Below are 22437 nucleotides of genomic sequence, written 5' to 3' on the forward strand. Positions count from 1 at the left end.
GAGCCCAGGAGCATAGTTTTAGCCCTCAACTGAATTTTTAAAAATTGCTCATGTGGGCAGGGTAAGAGATTTCAAGTGGGTGAGCCAACTGCTTTCCCCTGGGTTACAGTTGCTTTGATTAGAAAGTGGTTTATGCAGTGTGGGTTATTGGCTCAGTGCATGGGTCCAGGCTTCTGCCTTCACAACTCAGTCTCCAGAGCCACAGGGTGGTGTTAAATTCCTGAAGGAGGGGCAGTTGCTTCTCTCCAGGGCTCTGGGAAGGGGCTCTTTGAGTAAAATGGTAACTGTCCTATGAGATAGTGATTCAGCATAAAATTCCTGATGGCCTCCTTCCCAGCTCTCTCACCAGTGCCATAACCCTCAACTCTCTTCACACAGTTCCAGTGCAGTCCACCCTCCCTCTGCCAGAGCCTAAGGTGAGTAGCTGTATCTGATTTAGTGCCCTGGCCCTTCAGGGAAGTTCTCATGTTCCCAGCGCCTTTCCCTGCTGGACAAAACCTTTGCTCTGGTATTTTTCTCAGCCAGGCATTATGTGGGCACCATTCCCTGTTCCACCTCTGTATTGGCGAGCCAGCTTGGTGTTTTAACCTCTGACTTCTCTGAGGGAACTGCTCACAGCTAAGGCAGCCCTCAGCTGCTTCCCATGGGCACCCAGCCAGCCCTCTTGCACCTCTGCTGCTCCTACAAGGCTCAATTTGGCATCCTCTTTATGTCCCTAATTATAAGGGTTCTCTTCAGCTGCTCTTCAGTTGGTTTTTCCCAATGACTTGTCTTTATTTTAGTTGTAATTCCAGTTTGGTGCTTAAAGACTTTCTGTGTAGCTTCTATTCACTCTGCCACCATTTTAAATTTTCCCCATTCAGTTTTTTATCATACTAAGTCTCTTCCTAACTTAAGGCTTTGGCACATGTCATGATTTCTGCCTGAAATGCTCTTCCCCTTGCTCTTTACACAGCTATCTTTTCTCCTTTCAGATCTTGACTTAAAATTTCTCCTTACCAAGGAAACATTTTCTATTTTTATTCCTGAAACAGTTTCTCTCCTTTATAACAAGAAAATAAGAAATTATGTGTATTGTGTTTCCTTGCTTTATTGACTGACTCCTCCATTAGATTGTGAGCTACATGAAGGCTAAGATGAATATATATGTCACTCAACACAACATACCCTGAGTGTGCCAGTAGGCATGCTACTGATATTTGTAAAATAAATAAATGACTAATATAATAAATGCTGTTACTAAAGTAAATTCATTTTTAAATAAATATAAAACAGACCAATAGATATTAGAATATGACTTAAGTCTAATTTCTATAAAATTGTTTGGTTTACTATAGTTCATAATATTGAACAAAAGAAACTTTAGAAACTAAATTTAATAGTTTGATATTTAATTCTACTTAGGCAACATATAAATTCCTATTTGGGAATTCTGGAATTTGCACTGTTAACAACAGTACTTACTATATGCGTTGCCAGTCAAAGTAGTGTGAGTTATAGCATAAATACAATATCAAAACTTTAAATATCTTAGGCCTGGTCATAGTCTCCATTTCTTTAGTCTCACCCCATCCCCATTAATTTCCATACTACTGGATAGAATAAAAAACAGAATATCAAATCTATCATTTCAAAATCTCATGACGATAAAAACATCAACAACATACAAAACATCTATGATAAGTCGTCTTTGATCTATATATAAAAATTACAAAGAATATGAAGTATGAAAGTACTCCAAAATGCCTTGCTCTTCCAACAAATTCAGGTCAAAGTCATATCTTACTTGTTATTACAAATGTATAATACAGTGATCACAGGAGTAAGTTAATAGTTGTCAAGTTCTGAGAAATTAGTATTTCTGTACTATAATATTAAATGTTATATATTTTACACTAAAGCTTTAATAATAGTTATTTTTTGAGAAAATTCTAAATTGATTTTAGTATCATAGAAGTTCATTCTATGATAATAATATTTCATTGCACCCAGTTATTGTATTTACCCCTGAGCCAATCAGCCTACACATATTCAGTACACTCAAGATTAATAAATATCTTTTGTTTGCAGAGAAGATGCTAATTATAAAACAAGACTGTTTTATATTACCTGTCTGTGAGAGGCTGGGAGGGCATTCTTTTACTTAATGATGGAAGATCGAGAGAATCTGGTTTCTTATCCATTCTGCAACATGCCTGGATATTTAAGTACTTAAATATGTGTACTTTACCTTTTAAACATATCTGTCAATAAATAATGGAGAAAGATTTAATTATATAGATCCAAATAGAAATGTCATCTACCAGTTTATTTACACATTTTAGTAACCTTAAATTATGCCAAGATATCACAATTGTGAATAGATGGTTTGCATATTTAATTAATTTGTACTTCTGACACTAGGTGGAAAAAAAAATCTGACAACACTGACACCAACTAAAATTCTATTGCTGTCTCAGTTATTAGAAAATCTAAGTTAATTTTTCTATATTTCACTAAAGTTTTCATGTTAACAGTACAATGTACAAAACAATAGCAATATAAAATTTACAATCCATGAAAGTTGCCTTTATCAGAAAAAAGCAAAAAGAAATATATTCAATGTAGTGGTGAGAACAAAAAAAAAAATCTGTGTGATACTTTAATATCATCAGAATCACTAAGTTGGTTGACCTAAACACTGGAGAAATGCTAATCAAAAGAATTTAAATATAGGAAAGGTGAATTTGTTGAAGGGTGTAATAGTAAGCCAATTACAATGCAATATATTTTTTTAATGGACAATTCAACTAAGGTAAAACCCTGAAAAGTTATTTTCATTGCTGATAAGAAAGAAATAATGAGGGACAAAGTGAAAGAGAATACGCTATATTAAAAAGGTAGATAATGAGTGGTAAGCAAGTGAAAAGTCAGACTTACAAAAGTTAACTGCAACTATGAGTTATATCAAGTAAGTATCTCATAAAAATATGTTGTTTTATGAGCTTACATAACTTACCAACACATGCAAAAATAATCAACAAATAAAATAGTAAGAAAAGTACATTAAGAAATAATTAGGGGGAAAATGGCAGCAGATTGAATGGAAGCTACACTGAACTTCTCCCAGGACCAAAATGAAATTACAACTTAAATATAGAAAAAGCATCTGGAATAACCAATTGACAATCAGTTGCATAGAACCCTTATAACCAGAGATGTAAAGAGGACCTGACATGGAGATTGGTAGGAAGTGCAGAGGTATGAGAGGGCTGGCTGGGCTCCCACAGGAAGCAGCTGAAGTTCTGGAGGGATATCTCAGCTGTAGGAAGTTTCCCTGAGAAGTTTTGCATTTAAACCCCAACCTGGGCTCCCCAGCCCAGAATGGCAGAACCTGGAAAGTTGCTCACAGAACACATAGATTTAAAACACACCAGTGCAGTGGTTCTGTCTGGCAGGAAGAGATGCTGGAAACACAGGCACCTGCCTGAAGGGCCAGCACAGTAAATTTCATCTATAGCTACTCACCTTGGGCCTCTAGCAAAGGGAGGACTGAGTGGATTACTGCTGTGTGAGAAAGGTCTGGGATTCATGGTGCTAGGGAGAGAGCTGGGAAGAAAGTCATCAGGAGCCCTATGCTGAGTCTTTCCCCCATGTTGTAAAAGCCATCTTTCTCAGGCATCATCTTCCCATCAAAGCAGCTTTAGCTGAGATAAAACAATTGCCACACTCACTGAAAATTCTCTCACTCCACCCACCAGGTGGAGTTTACTTCTAGTAGAGCACTATAACCTGAGGCTCATTAAGTGACTGGGACTAACAGCCAGCATGCAGGCAGAGACAGATCTCTGGGTGTTTTAAGTTTGCACCTGGCTAGTGGACGCTAGGATTTGGGGCTCTGGGGATAAAACTGTGAAGGCAGCTGCCTGGGTCCCTGTGCTGAGTCATTACCCTATGCTGCAGAAGTCATATTTTTCAGGCAGAGTTTTCCCATAAATGCAGCTTTAGCCCAGGGAGAAGCAATTGCCGCACACACTGGAAATTTTCTCACTTCATCTGCAGGGTGGAGTTTATGTCCAGCTGAGGACCACAACCTGAAGCTCATTAAGTGATTGATACTAACAGTCAGCATGAAGACAGAGGTAGATCTCTGGGACCCTTGAGTCTTTGCCTGGCTTGCAACTCTACCTCAGGAGAGTAAAACCAGACATGGTGTTAAGCTTGGTCCCTTCTATACACATCCAAACTCAGCACAGGGAGCCACAAACTGTGGATTATTGATATCCACAGGGAGATTTTGGCAGGCTCTAAACCCTCCTGACAGCCAAAATGAAGAAACAAAGGAAAAAGCCCCAAATGAAATGGAGATAAATAAGTTATCAGATATAGAGTTTAGAGTAAAGATTATAAGGAGGCTCAAAGCATGACAAAAGATGTAGAAACAATGAAAATCAACTAACAGAAAGGAAAAATAACCAATTGGAAATAAAAAGCAACCAATCAAAAAATGAAGAATGACATTGCAGAACTAAAGAATACACTGAAAGGAATAATTAGCACATTAGAGGAAGTTGAATATCAGATCAGAAAATTAGAAGACAGGGCCAAAAAAATCACTCAAGAGAATCAAAAAGAAAAAGCAATTAAAAAACAGGAGGGCACTTTAAGAGAGCTGTGGGACAACGTAAAACATAACAACATCTGCAACCTAGGATTACCAGAAGAGGAAGAAAGTGAGCAAGGGAAGAAAGTGACCTGTTTAAAGAAATAGAGGCAAAAAACATCCTTAGCTTGGAGAAAGAAAAAGGCACACAAGTTCAGGAAGCACAGAGATACAAGAAAGAAAAACCTAAAGAGTCCCACACCAAGACACATCATAAATAAAATGCCAAAAATTAAAGACAAAGATAAAATTTTAAAGGCAGCAATAAAAAGTAACAGGTTACCTACAAAGGACCTCCCATAAGGCTGTCAGCTGATTTCTCAACAGAAAAAATACAGGCCAGGTACGGAATGGCATGAAATATTCAAGGTAATGAAAAACAAGTATCTGAAACCCAGACTACTCTATCCAGCAAGGCTATCATTTTAAATAGAAGGTAAAATAAAGAGATTCCCAGACCAAAAAAAAAAAAATTCTAACACATAGATTACAACCAAACCAGCACTCCAAAAAATGCTAATGGTACTGCTATATTAAATAAGATGAAGCACAGAAAGAGAAACATATCCATAATGAATTAAAATGGCAGTAAACAAGTATGTATCAAAAATAATTTAAATATAAATGGATTAAATGCTCCAATCAAAGGACACGGGGTAGCTGACTGGATAAGAAAGCAAAGCCATATGTACACTGCCTACAAAAGACCCACCTCAGAACAAAAGATTTTCACAGGATTAAATTGAAGGGGTAGAAAAACATTTTCCAAACAAATGAAAACCAAAAAACAAAAGCTGTGGTAGCAATTTACAAGTCTGATAAAATAGAATTCAAAATGAAGGCCATAATAAGAGACAAAGAAAGTCACTACATAATATTAAAATGACTGGTTCAACAATAAGATATAACCCTGATAAACATATATGCACCTATATAGGATCACAAAAATATGTTTAAAAAATTCTGGAGGACTTTGAGGGAGAGATACACAGAAATGCAATCCTAGTAGGGGAACTTAACACTCACTGACATCACTGGATATATCTTCTAGACAAAAAATTAAGAAGGAAGCAGAGACCCTAAATGATGAATTAGATCAGATAGAGTTAATTGATATTCACAGAGCATTTCACCCCAAAACTGCAGAGTATACACGAGACATTATCAAAGATAGACCTCATGCTAGGACACAAACTAAGCCTCTAAAAGTTCAACAAGATTGAAATCATATCAAGCATCTTTTCTAATCACAATGGCATGAAACTAAAAATTACTATAAAAACACTCAAAAACATTCAAACACATGGAGGCTAAATAGCACATTATTAAACAATGAGTGGGTTACCAATGAGATCAAGGAAGAAATAAAAACCTTCCTGGAAATCAGTGAAAATGAACACACAACAACACAAAAATCTATGGGATTCAGTGAAAAGCATTCTAGAGAGGGAAGTTTATAGCACTATAGGCCTACCTGAACAAACAAGAAAATTTCTAATAGACTATCTAACCCTACATCTTAAAGACTTAGAAAAAGAACAAAAGAAAAACACAAAGTAAGTAGAAGGAAAGAAATAATAAGGAGCAGAGCAAAAATAAATAATATAGAGGCTAAAAAAAAATTTCAAAAGATCAATGAAACCAAGAGCTGGCTCTTTGAGAAGAGAAACAAGACTGATGAAAGTTTAGCCAGACTCACCAAGAAACAAAGTGAGAAGACCCAAATAAGCAAAATCAGAAACGAAAGAGGTGACATAACAACTCACACCACAAAAATACTAAGGATTGTAAGAAAATGCTATGAATAATTATATGCCAACCAATTGGACAACCTAGGTCAAATGGAACAGTTTCTTGAATCATAAAGTCTTCCAAAATTCAACTAGGAACAGTCAGAAAACATAAACATACCAATAATGACAAAGTAAACTGAAGCAGTAATCAAGAAACTCCCAGCAAAAAAAAGCCCTGGTGCAGATGGCTTCACAAGGGAGTTTTTGCAAACATTCAAAGAATAACTAACACCAAATCTCCTCAAACTATTCCAAAAAAATTCAAAAGGAATAAAGGCTTCCAAGCTCTATTTATGAGGCCAGCATAATATTAATTCCAAAACCAGATAAAAGCAATACAAACAAAGAAAATTAGCCTGACTAGTGTGGCTCAGTGGATTGAGCATCATTCTGTGAACTGAGAGGTCCTGGTTCAATTCCTGGTCATGGCACATGTCCGAGTTACAGGCTTGATCCCTAGAAGGGAGAATGCAGGAGGCACCGATTGATGTTTCTCTCTCTCTCATCAATGTTTCTATCTCTCTCTTCCTTCCTGTCTCTCTCTAAAAAAAAAATCAATAAAATATACTTTTTATAAACAGAAAGAAAATTACAGGCCAATATCCTTGATGAACTTAGATGCCGAAATCCTCAACAGAATATTAGCAGATAGGATCCAACCATATATTTAAAAATTATTCACATGACCAAGTGGGCTTTATCCCAGGAATACAAGGCTGGGACGATATTCACAAATCAATGTGATACACCACATAAACAAAATGAAAGATAAAAATCATATGATCATATCAATAGATGCTTAAAAAGCATGTGACAAAATCCAGCACCCAATTCTAATAAAAACTCTCAGCAAACTGAGAATAGAGGGATCATACTTCAACATAATAAAGGCCATATATGAAAAGTCTACAGCCAATATCATACTCAATGGGCAAAAACTAAAAGCATTTTCCTTAAGAACAGGAACAAGGTGAGAATGTCTATTTTTGCCACTGTTATTCAACATAGTACTGGAAGTCTTAGCCAGAGAATCAGACAAGAAGAAAAAAACAAAAGGCATCCAAATTGGAAAGGAGGAAGTGAAATTTTCATTATATGCAGAGGACATGATATTGTCATAGAAAACTCTAAATACTCCACCAAACAACTACTAGATTTAATAAATGAACAAATAGAATGATACAAAATTAATATCCAGAAATCGATGGCATTTTTATACACCAATAATGAACACTCAGAAAGAGAAACTAAAACAAAAATCCCATTAACCACTGCAATAAAAAAGTGAGGCACCTGGGAATAAACTTAACTAAGGAGTTGACTTGTTCTCAGAAAACTACAAAACATTGAAAAGAGAGAGGAAGATATTAAAAAATAGAAGCATACACTATGTTCATGAATTGAAAGAATTAACATCAATAAATTGTCCATATTACCCAAAGCAATCTATAGATTCAATACAAATCCCCTTTAAAATACTAATGACATATTTCACAAATCTAGAACAAATACTCCAGAAAATTATATGGAACCAAAAAAGACCCCAAATAGCCACAGCAATCTTGAGAAAGAATAGCCTGGCCAGTGTGGCTCAGTGGATTGAAAGTCATCCCATGGACTGAAAGGTCCCGGTTCAATTCCCAGTCAGGGAACATGCCTGGGTTGTGGGCATGATCCCCAGTAGGGAGCAAGCAGCAGGAGGCCGATTGATCTTTCTCTCTCATCAATGTTTCTATCTCTCTCTAAAAAAAATTAATAAAAATACATAAAAGAAAAAGGAGGAACAAAGTTGGAGGGATCACAATACTGGATATCAGGATATATTACAAAGCCATTGTAATCAAAACAGCCTGGCACTGGCACAAAAACAGGCATATAAATCAATGGAACAGAACAGAGAACTGAAAAATTGACCCAAGGCATTATGCTCAATTAATATTTGACAAAGGACGCAAGAACATACAATGGAATAAAGACAATATCTTCAATAAATGGTGCTGAAAAAATTGGACAGGTACATGCTAAAAAATGAAACTATACTACCAACTTATACCATACACAAGAATAAACTCAAAATGGATAAAAGACTTAAATGTCATTCATGAAACCACAAAAAAACTCTAGAATAAAACGTAGGCAGCATAATCTCAGACATCACACGCAGCAGAATTTTTATGGATACATCACCTTGGGCAAGAGAAACAACGAAAAAAATTAATGAATGGGACTATATCAAACTAAGAAGCTCTGCACTGCAAAAGAAACCAGAATCAAAATGAAAAGGGAACCCACTGTATGGGAGAACATATTTGCCAATGATACATCATATAAGGGGTTAATTTCTAAAATATATAGAATACTCTTAGAACTCAAGAAAGAAAGACAAAGAATGCAATTAACAAATGGGCAGAGGACCTGAACAGACACTTCTCCAAGAGGACATACAAATGGCCAAGAGACATAAAAAAATGCTCAAATCATCAAAGAGATGCAGATTAAAATGAGATATCACCTCATACCTGCCAGAATGTCTACCATCAACAAATAACCAAACAAGTGCTGCCAAGAAAGTGCAGAAAAGTTCACTCTAGTACGCTGCTGGTGAAAATGCAGACTGGTGCAGCGACTATGGAAAACAATAAGATGTTTACTCAAAAAATTAAAAATGAAACTGACATTTGACCCTGTGATTCCACTTCTAGTGATATATCCTAATAAGCCTGGAACACCAGTCAGGAAGAATAAATGTACCCCTATGTTCATAGCAGCACTATTTACAATAGCTCAGATCTGGAAACAGCCCACGTGTGCATCAGTAGATGAGTTGATAGAAAAACCGTGGTATATTTATACAATGAAATACTATGCAGCTATAATAAAGAATGATCTCTTACCCTTTGAGATGACATGGCAAGATCTGGATAACATTATGCTAAGCAAAAGAAGCCAGTCAGAGAAAGACAAGTATCACATGATCTCACTTATTTGTGGAAATTAATGAACAAAATAAGCTGTCAAACAAAATAGGTCCAGAAACATGAAAGTAGTGAACAGATTGACAAACTTCAGAGGGAAGGGGGGGGACCAGGAAGAGATAAAAGAAAGAGCTTATATGCATATAGGCATAATCTATGGACACATACAACAATGCAGTGAAGGCGGGGGTTGTGGGAGAAGGCAGAAGCTGGGAGTGGGATTTCAATGGGGGACAAAAAGAGGAACATTTGTTATAATTTCAACAAGAAAGATATACATAAAAGAAGTAATTATCATTCTAGGTAAAAAGCAATAGTTAGTCTAATAGTTAAAAGTTCTGGTTTGACCACTGAAAACTTTCATTAAAAAGAAAAATTACAAGTTTTGAGCTATTAGAATGTAAATACATTACCAATTAAGATATTTCCTCTTATCTGTCCAAACTAAAGAAAATTTTCTTGCATTACCAAATTAAATGCTGACTAATTATTTTCATTTGTAAGTTCAATTTTTATCATAGTAATTCAAGTACATAGTTTTAAACCTCACAGAGAATTATAAAACTGTTGACAAAAAATTAATCCTCACCCTGGCTAGTGTGGCTTCACATGCACCGATAGGTCACCAGTTCTATTCCTGGTCAGGGCACATGCCCATGTTGCAGGTTTGATCCCCAGTGAGGGTGCATTAGGGAGGCAACCAATTGATGTTTCTCTCTCACATGAATGTTTCTCTTTCTCCCTCTCCCTTTCTCTCTAAAATCAATAACAACATATATTTTTAAATTAATTCTCTGTTACATATTTTCCAAACTCTAAGATCCAGTCCCTCATTCAACTCATTTAATCAGTTTTCTGCTATTTACCTTCATATTTATAAATAACATGATTTTATCACTATTTTTTCCAAGTATACACTTTATTTGTGGAATCTTACTAAAGAAAAAAAGGACTTAGATTTTTCATTTTATGACTACCACCACTTTCACATATCAATACCATCCTCCCATCTCCAATAACCATAAACTCACATAAACATACCTCCTCCCTCTTCAGAAGCATAACCTAGTAGTTAAAGTATAAATTTTGCAATTAGCCTTTATTTGAAACTGGCCTTTACCACTTACTGGTCATATGACTTTAGGTAAATCACTTAACTGCTATGCCTCTGTTTCTTCATGTATAAAATGAGGTATAATGACATTGCCTGTTTTAGAGTTGCTATAAAAAATGAGCTCATGCATATAAAGCATTTTCAACAGTGCACAGCAAGTGCTATATAAATCTCTACTATTATTATAATACTGTCACAGTTTTTCATTAAATCAAAATCTAATATTTATACTATTATAACTAAGAAAATATTCACAGATGAATCACATAAATTAGTTAGATTACATTTCCTTTGTCCTACAAATTTTTGTTTGTTTTATTTTAATTAATCTTTATTGTTAAAAGTATCACAGATGTCCCTTTTCCCCACTGATCCTCTCTAGCCTGCTCCCCACCCCCACCTTCACAGCACTATTGTCTGTGATGATTGGTTATGCATATATGCATATAAATTCTTTGGTTAATCTCTTCCCACCCACCCCTCCACCCTTCCCTCTGAGATTAGTAAATCTGCTTCCATGTCTCTGGATCTTTTTCATTCATCAGTTTATTTTGTTCATTAGATTTCACATATATTACCCTATTTTTCTTTTCCATAATTTTCTGTATGCCTATTACTAATTAATTCCTGGCTCTATGACAAACTGTAAAACTCTCTCCATACTGACAAATACATCAAGTCATTTATCAACTTATCTATTTTTCTTTTTGGAGACAACCACCCTACGCCATACTGACTGGTTGCTCTTTAGGGCTACGGCATACCTGTCAATCTTGGACATGAAGGATTCCTCTTTCTTAATTTACTCCCACATTTTGATATAGTACAAACTCTGCATGCTTTCTAATAAAGACTACATGAGCATTAAAATTTCTGAGACCTTGCATATTTGAAACTGTCTTTTCTCTATCTCACACGTGACTGATAGTTTGAGTACAGAAAGATGTAAATATTTGCTTAGTCATTGAAGGTATGGTTCTAACATCTTCTAAGGTTCTAACATCTTCTAGCATCCTATGCTGCTGCCAAGAAGTCATTCTGATTGTCAGTCCTATAAATGTGACCCTTTGTGTTTGAATGGAAAGCCTTTCAGTGTTTTGGTCTCTGTCTTCCATGTTAGTGATTATTCCTGCAACTGTCTAGTGATCTGTGGCTGTCTGTTTATTTTCAAGAGTGAAGCAATTAAGAAGATAACTGGACTCTCTGTGTATGAGAGGAAAGTTTAATAATGGTGAACTTCACTGTCTAGTCATCAGACAAGGACTGTCCATTTCATCAGGAGACCCCCCACAGATCAGTATACTCTCCTAGTTCAATCAGTCTTCCAAGGGAGAAATCCACCAATCCTGCCTGAGACACATAAAAGAGGATAAAAACATTCTGAAAGCCAAGTAAGACAAGTCTACTGGAGGGACCCAAAACTCACTATGTAAGCATTCGTTGTTTTCAGTACGGGGTCTTATTCCTGCCCATAGCTGTACTTGGAGCCCCTAACTCTGGTTTTCAGTCTCACTACAGTAGTGCTGGCCAGTACGGTAGCCACTAGCCTCATGTGGCTATTTGAATTAATTACATCTAGATAAAACTAAAAATTCAAATTTTCAGTCACATTATATAATTTCAAGTGCTCAATAGCCACTTGTGGCTACTACATTAGACAGGGCAGATATAGAACATTTCCATCACCACAAAAAGTTCTAAGGACAGCACTGCTCTAAAGAGTAAATTCCAGGCTTATGCTGAGGCAACAAGTGATAGTCACTTGGCTGCTGAGCTGAGGGAAGGAATCTGAGAGAATCTACCTACTCCTCAGTGTAAACCACAGGCTTCTGCTAATGCAAATGAGGGGCTGTCATGTGGCTGTGGAGCTAAGGGCAAAAATATAAGGGGATAATTCTTAGACCTGTAGTTTCCAAAGGTTGCCACAAATCACATGGAACTATTTACGTTTCAATTAATAAAAATAAAATTCAATTGTTCGATCTCTGGTCAGGGCATATACAAGAAGCAACCAATGAATCAATGAATACATAAATAAGTGGAACAACAAACTGACATTTCTCTTTCTCAAATCAATCAATAATTTTTTTTTAAGTTCATGATTCTTTTTGAATTAGTTTAAAAAAAATAAAAAATATGCCCAGCCGGTGTGGTTCAGTGGATTGAGCATCATCCCATGAACTGAGAGGTCCGTGTTTGATTCCTAGTCAGGGCACAAGCCTGAGTTACAGGCTCGATCCCCAATGGGGGCCATGCAGGAGGCACATAATTGATGTTTCTCGCTTACATCGATGTTTCTACCTCTCTCCCTACTTCTACCTACATAATCAATTAAAAAAAAAATTGTTAAAGTAAAATAAAATTCAATTAAAAATTTTGTTCCTTAGTCAAGTATGTAGTTCAAGTATTCAGTAGCCACATGTGGAAAGTGGCTATGGCACTGGACAACACTGTTTACAAAACATTCCCATTGAGAGGAAGCAGAGTTTGCCACCCCAAAATATGTTTTTTGAGAATACTGATTATTTTAAGCTACTATTTTTTAAGAAACGAAAGACTAAAAAAAAAAACTTTTTACTTCCTCCATACCTGTATAAAAAAATTCAGATAGAAAAACCTGTTCCAGAAAGGGAGATCACCTTCATAATATGAACTAAACGTGGCAGACAAGAACCTGCAACATCTGTCAGTTAGACTCCACTCTGTGTCTGAATAGCCTGGCAAGAATCTCTTTACCAAATCATTGCTCCTTCTTTTCCACCTGGCAATTGCCTACCTTCCCTTTAAAGTCCAAACTACTAACCCCTCTTTTTCCTTAAGAGTGCATATAATCCTCAATTGCAGAATTTGTCCTGGGATCTCATATTCTTACCCCACATATATACACACATAATAAATTAGGCTATTTTCTCTTGTTAATCTCTCTCATATCGATTTGATTATTAGACCAGATAGAAGAACTTAGAATACAAAGAAAATCATTTTTCCTCCTCCACACCATCATTCAGAAACTTCTATTGAACAGCAGTGCCCTAGACATTAAACAGACCTTCGTGATTTCAGTAGTCTTTCATCCCTATATTCAGAGCTACATGTTTCTTACAACAATCAACAACAAAAATACACTAATCATTCCCAGGTTTAATACAGTAAATCAATTTGTTTCTTGTTGCCTTCTCCCATAGCAGACACAAGTTTCAGCTTTCTTCATGGCCAGACTTATCTGAATTAAAAAAGGCACCTCCTTTGGAATGAGTGGAATGTACCTTTGTAGGAGGAAAAGGGCAACCCTTCTTCTGGATATACACAAACCTTGTTCTAGGGCACATAGCTTGGAAGTCAAGGGCAGGCTGGAGTTTCACTGTCATGTGCCTCCTTGGCAAGATACTCTTGTGCAGTATAAGTCTAAATTATTTTACACTTGTATACTGTTCTTTCTATTATGATTCCATCTATCAATACTAAGAAGGTGCTTCAATCACTCACACAAGTCTCAAGCAGGTATATATCTAAGTGGAACAAAAGTAGAAAGACTGCATACTCTATTCTTTATTATTTTTTTTTATCCTCACCCAAGGACATTTTTTTGCATTTATCTTCAGATAGAGATGGAGGGAAGCGGGGGAGCGAGAAAAACATCGATATGAGAGAGACACATAGACTGATTGCCACCCACATGACCCCAACCAGGGCCGGGAATAAATTGCAACCAAGGTAGGTGCCCTTAGCGGTAACCAAACCCGGGACTCTATGATCCACAGGTAGATGTTCTAACCACTGAGCCAAACCGGCCAGGGCTATCTTTTTAAAATAACATAGACCAAGTGTTGGCGAGGGTGTGGAGAAAAGGGGACTCTAGTACACTGCTGGTGGGAATGCAGACTGGTGTAGCCAGTATGGAAAACAAGATGGTGTTATCCCAAAAAATTAAAAATTGAACTGCCATTGGACCCAGTGATCCCACTTCTAGGAATATAACCTAAGAAGCCTGAAACATCAATCAGAAAGAATATATGTACCCCCATGTTTATTGCAGCACTAGTTACAATAGCTAAAATCTGGAAACAGCCCAAATGTCCATCAGTAGACAAATGGATAAAAAAACTGAGGTACATATACACAATGGAGTACTACGCAGCTGTAAGAAAGAAAGATCTCTTAACCTTTGAGACGACATGGAGGGACCTGGAAAGTATTATCCTAAGTGAAACAAGCCAAACAGAGAAAGACAAGTATCATATGATCTCACTTATTTGTGGAATATAATGAACATAACAGTCTGAGGAATGGGGTAGTCCCAGAGATGTGGAAGTGGGGTACAGACTGACAATCCCCAGAACAAGGGGTGTGGGGGAGAGATAAACCACAGAACCTATATGCATGTGTGCATGAAGAATAAACATGGACAACAAAACTGGGAACAGGGTGGGGAGGGAGAGGAAGGGGGTATCAGTGGGGGAAAAAGGAGAAACATCTGTAACAAAAATAAATAACTTAATTAAAAAAATAAAATAAAAATTTCAAAAACAATAAAATAAAATAACATTGACAACCATAATTATTAGTTCACAAGCAAAATGATTATAGCTGGGTTTTCTAAATCCTGTTCTCCAGAAACTATAATAAAACTCCTACCAAAGTAAAAAAGCAACTTCTCAGAAAAACTTCTTTTGACCATAATACCTCAACAACAAATTAACTTTTAATTCTGATGCATTTTTGATTTATCAGTAACAGATATAATGCTGAATAAAAAGAGGGGAAAAAGTAATATATTTTTATTACAAACCTGCGCTGGTGGTACTTGCAATGGATTATTATCCAAAATTATTACTTGTAAATGATGCAGCTTCCTGTAACAAACTGGAATTTCGGTCACTTTATTACAAGAGAAATCCAACTTGACTAAGGGAAGATCTCCTAATTCTGTTCAGAAATAAAAAAAATAATGAATTAAATTTTACATAGTTACACTTCTATAAATGTCAGTAAAAACAATGAGCATTTTACCATCTGGCAATGCATGAAGATTATTTCTTCTTATATTGAGCTCTCTAAGTGAATGTAATTTTCCCATTTGTTGAGGAAGAACCTGAATCTCATTGCAGCTAATATCCTAAGGAAAACAAGAAAATAAAATTATAACAAACTGAGAACTACAGATATATTTAGATTCTTGAAGTGCATGACTAATAGCTAGCAAAAGTTACCTTTTAAAAATATTTTAATCTTAAAATTACAGTTGACATACAATATTATATTTGTGTCAGGTGTACAACCCCATGATCAGATATTTATATAACTTGCAAAGTGATCACCCCGATAAATCTAGTACCCATTTGACACCATATATAGTCATTACAATATTATTGACTATATTTCCTATGATTACTTTACATTCCCATAACTATTTTATAACTACCAATTTGTACTTCTAAATCCCATCATCTTTTTCACCCTTCTCCCCAAACCCCCACCCTTCTGGCAACCATTAAAGTGTTCTCTGTATCTATAAGTCTGTTTTGGTTTTGCTTGTTCATTTATTTTATTTTTTTAGATTCCACATATAAGTGTTTCTAGATTCCACATAAAAGTGAAATCATCTTGCATTTGTATTTCTATGTCTGACTTATTCCACTCAACACAATACCCTCTAGGCCCATCCATGTTTTTGCAGATGGCAAGGTTTCATTCTTTTTTTATGGTTGAATCATATTCCATTGTATATATGCACCACTTCTTTATCCATTCATCTATTGATGGACACTTAGGTTGCTTCTATATCTTGGCTATTGTAAATGATGCTGCAATAAACATATGGATGTATATGTTTTTCATTTACTGTTTTGGGTTTCTTCAGATAAATACCCAGAAGTAGAATTGCTGGGTCGTTCTTTGTCTATTTTTAAAGCCTTTGAAGTTTATGTTGTCTGGTATAAGTATTGCTACCCTAGCATTTTTTTGTTGTTGTTTCCATCTTTGTGAAATATCTTTTTCTATCCCTTTATTTTCAATCTGTGTTTGTCTTTTGATTTGAGTGAGTCTCTTGTAGACAGCATATATAAGGATTGTGTTTTGTTATTCATTCAGCCATGTCTTTTGATTAGAACATTTAATCTATTTGCATTTAAAGTAATTGTTGATAGATATGTATCTATTGCCATTTTATTGTTCATATTTTTTTATATCTTTTTCTCTTCTTCTTAAAGAAGAAGACCCTTTAACAATTTTTAAAATACTGATTTGGTGATGATGAACTCCTTTAGCTTTTTCTTGTCTGGGGAGCTCTTTATCTGTCCTTCAATTTTAAATGACAGCTTTGCTGGGTAGAGTAATCTTGGTTGTAGGTCCTTGCTTTTCATCACTTTCAATATTGCTTGTCAATCCCTTCTGGCCTGCAAAGTTTCTGTTGAGAAATCAGTAGACAGTCTTATGGATGTGCCCTTGTAGATAACTAACTGCTTTTCTCTTGTTGATTTTAAGATTCTCTGTCTTTAACTTTTGGCATTTTAATTATAATGTGTCTTGGAGTGGGCCCCTTTGGGTTTGATACCATTGTAATTAACCTAGTTATTAATAACAGAAAAGAAACAAAGGGAAGACCAGATATTATAAGCATGTCATCGAGGCAGTTTCACAAGGAAACTACAACTTTACACTCCTCAAGGGCCCAACAAAGGAAAGATAGCCACATGCCCAGTAAAGTTGGGGGGACTAGCAAAGGTGCTTGCTGTCAGTAATACCAGAGAACAAAGGTCACTGGCCAGAATGGGCATGGCAATTGCGAGGGCGTGAAATTTGGACTAATTAATCCCCTGAACAAAGAAATTCGCTCTCTTGTGCTCTTTTGCTCTCGGGACCATTGGGACTTTAGTTGCTTTGGGGGCTGTCCTGCATTTGCCCACATGGACCCCATGCTCAGTGGAGTGATGGATTTCAACTAGCCTGATGCTGTACTGGACCTGGCTCCAACATGAAAAGAAAGCTTTGGAAATTGGCTCTCATTTTAGCTTTACTGAAAGGATGTAATTCTACGGAAATAAAGCTTTCTACCATACTTCATACTCCTGTGAGGACCTTCAGAAATGATATTCCAGTAGTACCCCAAGAACCCCACATCCACCAATAATAAGTTCATCTTGTTTGGGACTCTCTGTGATTCTTGGACTTGCATGTCTATTTCCTTCACCAGGTTAGAGAAGTTTTCCATTATTATTTTTTCAAATAGGTTTTCAATTCCCTGTTCTCTCTCTTCTCCTTCTGGCACGCCCAAGATGAGAATGATGGTATACTTGAAGTTTCCCCAGATGCTCCTTACACGCTCTTCATTTTCTTGGACTCTTTTTTCTTTTTGCTATTCTGATTGGGTATTTCCTGCTTCCTTATCTTCCACATAGCTGATATGATCCTCTGCATCATTTACTCTACTGCTGCAAAAGTTCTCTTTGTTGTTTTCCTAAAGATAGATTATGTGGCAGATGTCTGTTTATATTACATCATGAAGTCAACCTAGTACAATTAACATAAATTTGTTGTGCAAATATTTGAGGTTATAATTTGGTACTACATAGGTCTGCCATTTAATATCTCAACTAAAAACCATTCTTCATCAACTAAAACCAGAAGTAAGGGTGATCCAAGAGTTTTTTATTCAGAGGTAAAATAAAAAACAACTATTAACCCATTGTGATACTTTGTCAATTACAGTTGTTGTTTTAAGATGCTTGATTGGGCAGAAGCTGAACAAGTCAAGGATTTACACATATGAGCTGAAGAAATAAGAATTATGACAAAGATTGATTTAACTAAACTTCTTTCTCAGAAGGATGCAAAATATGAGGAATTACAAACATAACATTTTGTGGCTCACAACCAAAAGACAATCTAGGAAATCTGAATAGGAAATGCTCTGGGGTTAAATTAAAATGCAAGCCCTGATTTAAAGATAAACAATACCACATTTCCATAAAAAGAGGATAAATAACAGCTTAAGTTAATTATGCTCTCCTCTCCCTCTCCTTTCTTATTACCACATCAACGAAAAGGGAATAAACATCTGCAACAAAATCTCAGCATTTGTTCCAGACATACTGCAAATGAAAATCATATTCCACCACAACTGCCCCCAATTTCTATTTTTTAATAGAAATTATATTAGCTTGGAGGAAGAAGAGTGGCACATACATTCAGTCTTATCAAAAGTAAAAAAGGCAGGAAGGTAAATTCAAAAGAATGTTAAAGAATATCTAATCATTTAACATATAAATGATTAGAGAAATGTATCCTACATACAATTCTTTCAAATTAGAAGGCATATCTATTCAACAACAAATATTTATCAAACACCAACTATTTCCTAGGCACTGTTCAAGTTGCTGGAGACTGTGGGCATTCAGAAGGAGCTACCGCAAGATGTGCCTCAGTACTATGTGATTATTTTAAGTTTAAGGCAACTGAGACTCTGCAGGCTCAAGAAACTTCTGTGTCCTCTCCCCTTCCTTAACTATTTAGAAGAATTTAAATTAGGAGCCTGGCCCAGGGTAAGAGTTATCATCAGAAATATCTTTTTACTTATCTATATGGTAAGGAAAACTATTAATTACTGAACATATGCTCTCCTTGTAGTGACCTACTGAAGCCGCAAGGTACATTATTACCTCATGCCTAGCTCAGAATGTCTTATATACTTATGATTCCTTTCTGTCTCTGAACCTGTCCTGCAGATGGGTCTCTGACTCTCTTGTGTAAATGGGGTTCCCGATACTTTTGTGTGCATAAAATTTGGTTGTTTTCTCTTGGTAATGTCTTATGTCTATATGATTAATAGACCAGCCAAAAGAACCTTGCGGGTGAAGGAAAGTTTCTTCCTCCACCACAGAACCCATCAAGGAATAAAACAAACAAAAATTCCTGCCCTCACACCTTTTTATAGAGCTTACATTCTAGCAAGGGAGAAATTATATAATATGCTAGAAGATGTTAAGTGCTATTTACAGAAAAAAAACACAGCAGGGTAAAGGCAAATGGCAGTGCTAGTGGAAGTAGGAAGGGATATTAGCAATTTAGATTGTCTCATGGAGAAGCTGTTATTTGAGCACTGTTGTCAGAGAGATTAGACGGTGATCCACAGAAATACATAAGAAAAGACTATTCCTAGTCAGTAATATTGTGATAACCATGTATGGCACCAGCTGGAATATTGAAAATATTGTCTAACCACTAAGCTATATACCTAAAATCCATAGAAAATAAAAGGAAAAGAAAAAAAAAATATTCCACAGAAGAGGAACAATAAATGGAGAGGCTCTTGGGCAAAGCATGTCTGACATGTACTAAGAACAGCAAGGAACCCAGTGTAACTAGACGGAAGTGCACAGGGGAAGACAAGGATGAGGAAGGGGCACAACTTTGGCTTTTACTCAAAGAGATGTGGGTAGGCCCAGAAACTTTTAAAAAGAGGTATGGATATGAAAACAGCGGCGGAGTGAATGTAAGATACACAGATAATCTACCAGGACCAAACGGGAACTATAACTAAAATAAAAACAAATCTTCAGAAAAGTCAACAGAAAAGCAGCAGGACAGGACCATATAACCAGGGACACTGGTAGAATCTGCATAGGTGCAAGAGGGTGGCTGTCTGGGAGCCCAGGGACAGCAGCAGACTTAACTGTGAGTGGCACCATTGGAGAATAAAGAACAAGCCTGCTCCATAGCCCAGAGAGGCAGGACAGAGGGCCAAAATAGCCACAGCCACTCACCTGGTGGCTACGGCAGAGGGAGGGCAGACTGGACTGGAACTCTGTGGGGACACCCAGAATTTGGAAGGCACTGAGAGTTTTTGCTGAGTTGCACCCACAAAGGAAGGTGGCCAGTGTGCTCCATCCCAGAGCTGTGGGGAAAAGCATCAGGCCCCACCTCAGAGATTCAGCCTATCCCAGGTGAGGCAAAGAAATAAACATTGTAGCTCATTAACAACCAGCATCTATCCCACTCTATGCAAATCCACTTATGCAGAACACCAGGGCTAATTCAAGACACTGAGTAACTGAGACTACTAGCCACCAGGCAAAAAGCTAGAGGATAACTGAACCTTTCCTGGGCTTGCAAGTCAACCCAGGAAACTAAGACTTGACAGTGGTGTTTAAGGGGGGACCACCCAGGCCTATCCAAACCCAGTAGAGGGAGCTGCAAACATCAGAACACCAACACCTACAGGGAAAATTTGGCAGATTCTAAAACCCACTGAGATAGCCAAAGTGGTGATACAAAGAAATAAATCCCAAATGAAAGAACAAAAGAACTCTATCGAAGATGAGATCAATGAAATGCAAGATAAGCAAATTATCAGAGGTAGAGTTAAGAGCCAGGTTCTTCAGGAAGCTCAACAGCCCGAGTAAAGATATAGAAACAATGAAAACCAGCCAAGTGGAAATGAAGAATGACATAGCAGAAAAAGAGAACACATTGGAAGGAGTAACAAGCTGAGTAGAGGAAGCTGAGGACTGGATCAGTGAATTACAAGACAAGGTAGAAAAAAAATCAACCAATCAGAAAACCAAAAAGAAAAAACAATTAAAAAACAGGAAGATAGCTTGAGAGAATTGTGGGACAATTGGAAATGTAATAATATTCGCATAATAGGAGTCCCCGAAGAGAAAGAAAATGGGCAAGGGTTAAAGAATATATTCGAAGAAATAATGACAGAAAACTTTCTTAACTTGGTGAAGGAAGAAGGCATTCAAGGTAAAGAAGCACAGAGAGCCCCAAGTAAGAAGAATACAAACAGGCCCACAACAAGACAAATAATAATTTAAATGCCAAAAATTAAAGACAAAGAGAGAATCCTACAGACCGCAAGAGATAAGCAACAGGTTACCTACAAAGGAATTCCCATAAGGCTCTCAGCTAACTCTCAACAGAAACACTACAGGCCAGAAGGCAATGGCATGAAGTAATTAAGGTCATGAAAAACAAGGATCTGAATCTAAGACTACTCTATCCAGCAAGGCTATCATTCAAAATAGAAGGTCAGCAGCTGATGTGGATCAGTGGTTGAGCGTAGACCCATAAACTAAGAAGTCTCTAGTTCGATTCCCGGTCAGAGCACATGCCCAGTTTGTGGGCCTGATCCCCAGTGGGGGGCATGCAGGAGGCAGTCAGTGGATGTTCTCTCTCATTGATGTTTCTATCTCTCTCTCCCTCTCACTTTCTCTCTCTCTAAAACCAATAAAAGAAAAAAAAATATTTTTTAAAAAGATAGAAGGTCAAATAAAGAGCCTTCCAGACAAAAAAAAAAGGAAAAGGGAATATATTAACACTAAACCAGCACTACAAGATATGCTAAAAGGACTGCTGTAATTAGTAAAAGAAATAGGAAGAAAAATAGAACCACACTAAACAAAAATGGCAATAAATAAGTACATATCAAAAATCACCTTAAATATGAATAGTTTCAATGCTCCAATAAAAAGACACAGCGTAGCTGACTGGATAAGAAACCATAACTCACATATATGTTGTTTACAAGAGACCCACCTCACAACAAAAGACTCACATAGGTTGAAACTAAAGGGATAAAAAAAAAAATCTTTCAAGAAAACAGAAAGGAAAAAAAGCTGGGGTAGTAATACTCATATCTGATAAAGTAGATTTCAAAATGAAAGCTATAACTAGAGACAAAGAAGGCTGCTACATAATATTGAAAGGACCTATCCAACAGGAAGATATAACCTTGATAAACATATATGCACCCAATATAGGAGCACCAAAATGTATTAAAAATCTGCTGGAGGACTTCAAAGCAGAAATCAACAGCAATACAATCATAGCAGGGGATATCAAAACCCCGCTGACCTCACTAGATAGATCATCTAGACAAAAAATTAACAGGGAAACACAGATTCTAAATGA

General features: G+C 36.6%; 1 protein-coding gene across 2 annotated transcripts in view; it reads right to left on the minus strand.

Annotated features, from left to right (window-relative positions):
- Nucleotides 1-22437, minus strand: part of LRCH2 (leucine rich repeats and calponin homology domain containing 2) — a 156680-nt gene that overhangs the window by 78548 nt on the left and 55695 nt on the right. For both annotated transcript variants that reach the window (XM_036271296.1, XM_036271295.1), the window contains exons 4-6: nt 15535-15640; nt 15314-15450; nt 2110-2243 (exon numbers count right to left, since the gene is read on the minus strand). In XM_036271296.1, the coding sequence (XP_036127189.1) occupies nt 2110-2243; nt 15314-15450; nt 15535-15640 (377 nt within the window). The remainder of the gene's footprint in view (nt 1-2109; nt 2244-15313; nt 15451-15534; nt 15641-22437) is intronic.

This window comes from Molossus molossus, unplaced genomic scaffold, assembly GCF_014108415.1.
Source record: "Molossus molossus isolate mMolMol1 unplaced genomic scaffold, mMolMol1.p scaffold_m16_p_2, whole genome shotgun sequence".
NCBI lineage: Eukaryota > Metazoa > Chordata > Mammalia > Chiroptera > Molossidae > Molossus > Molossus molossus.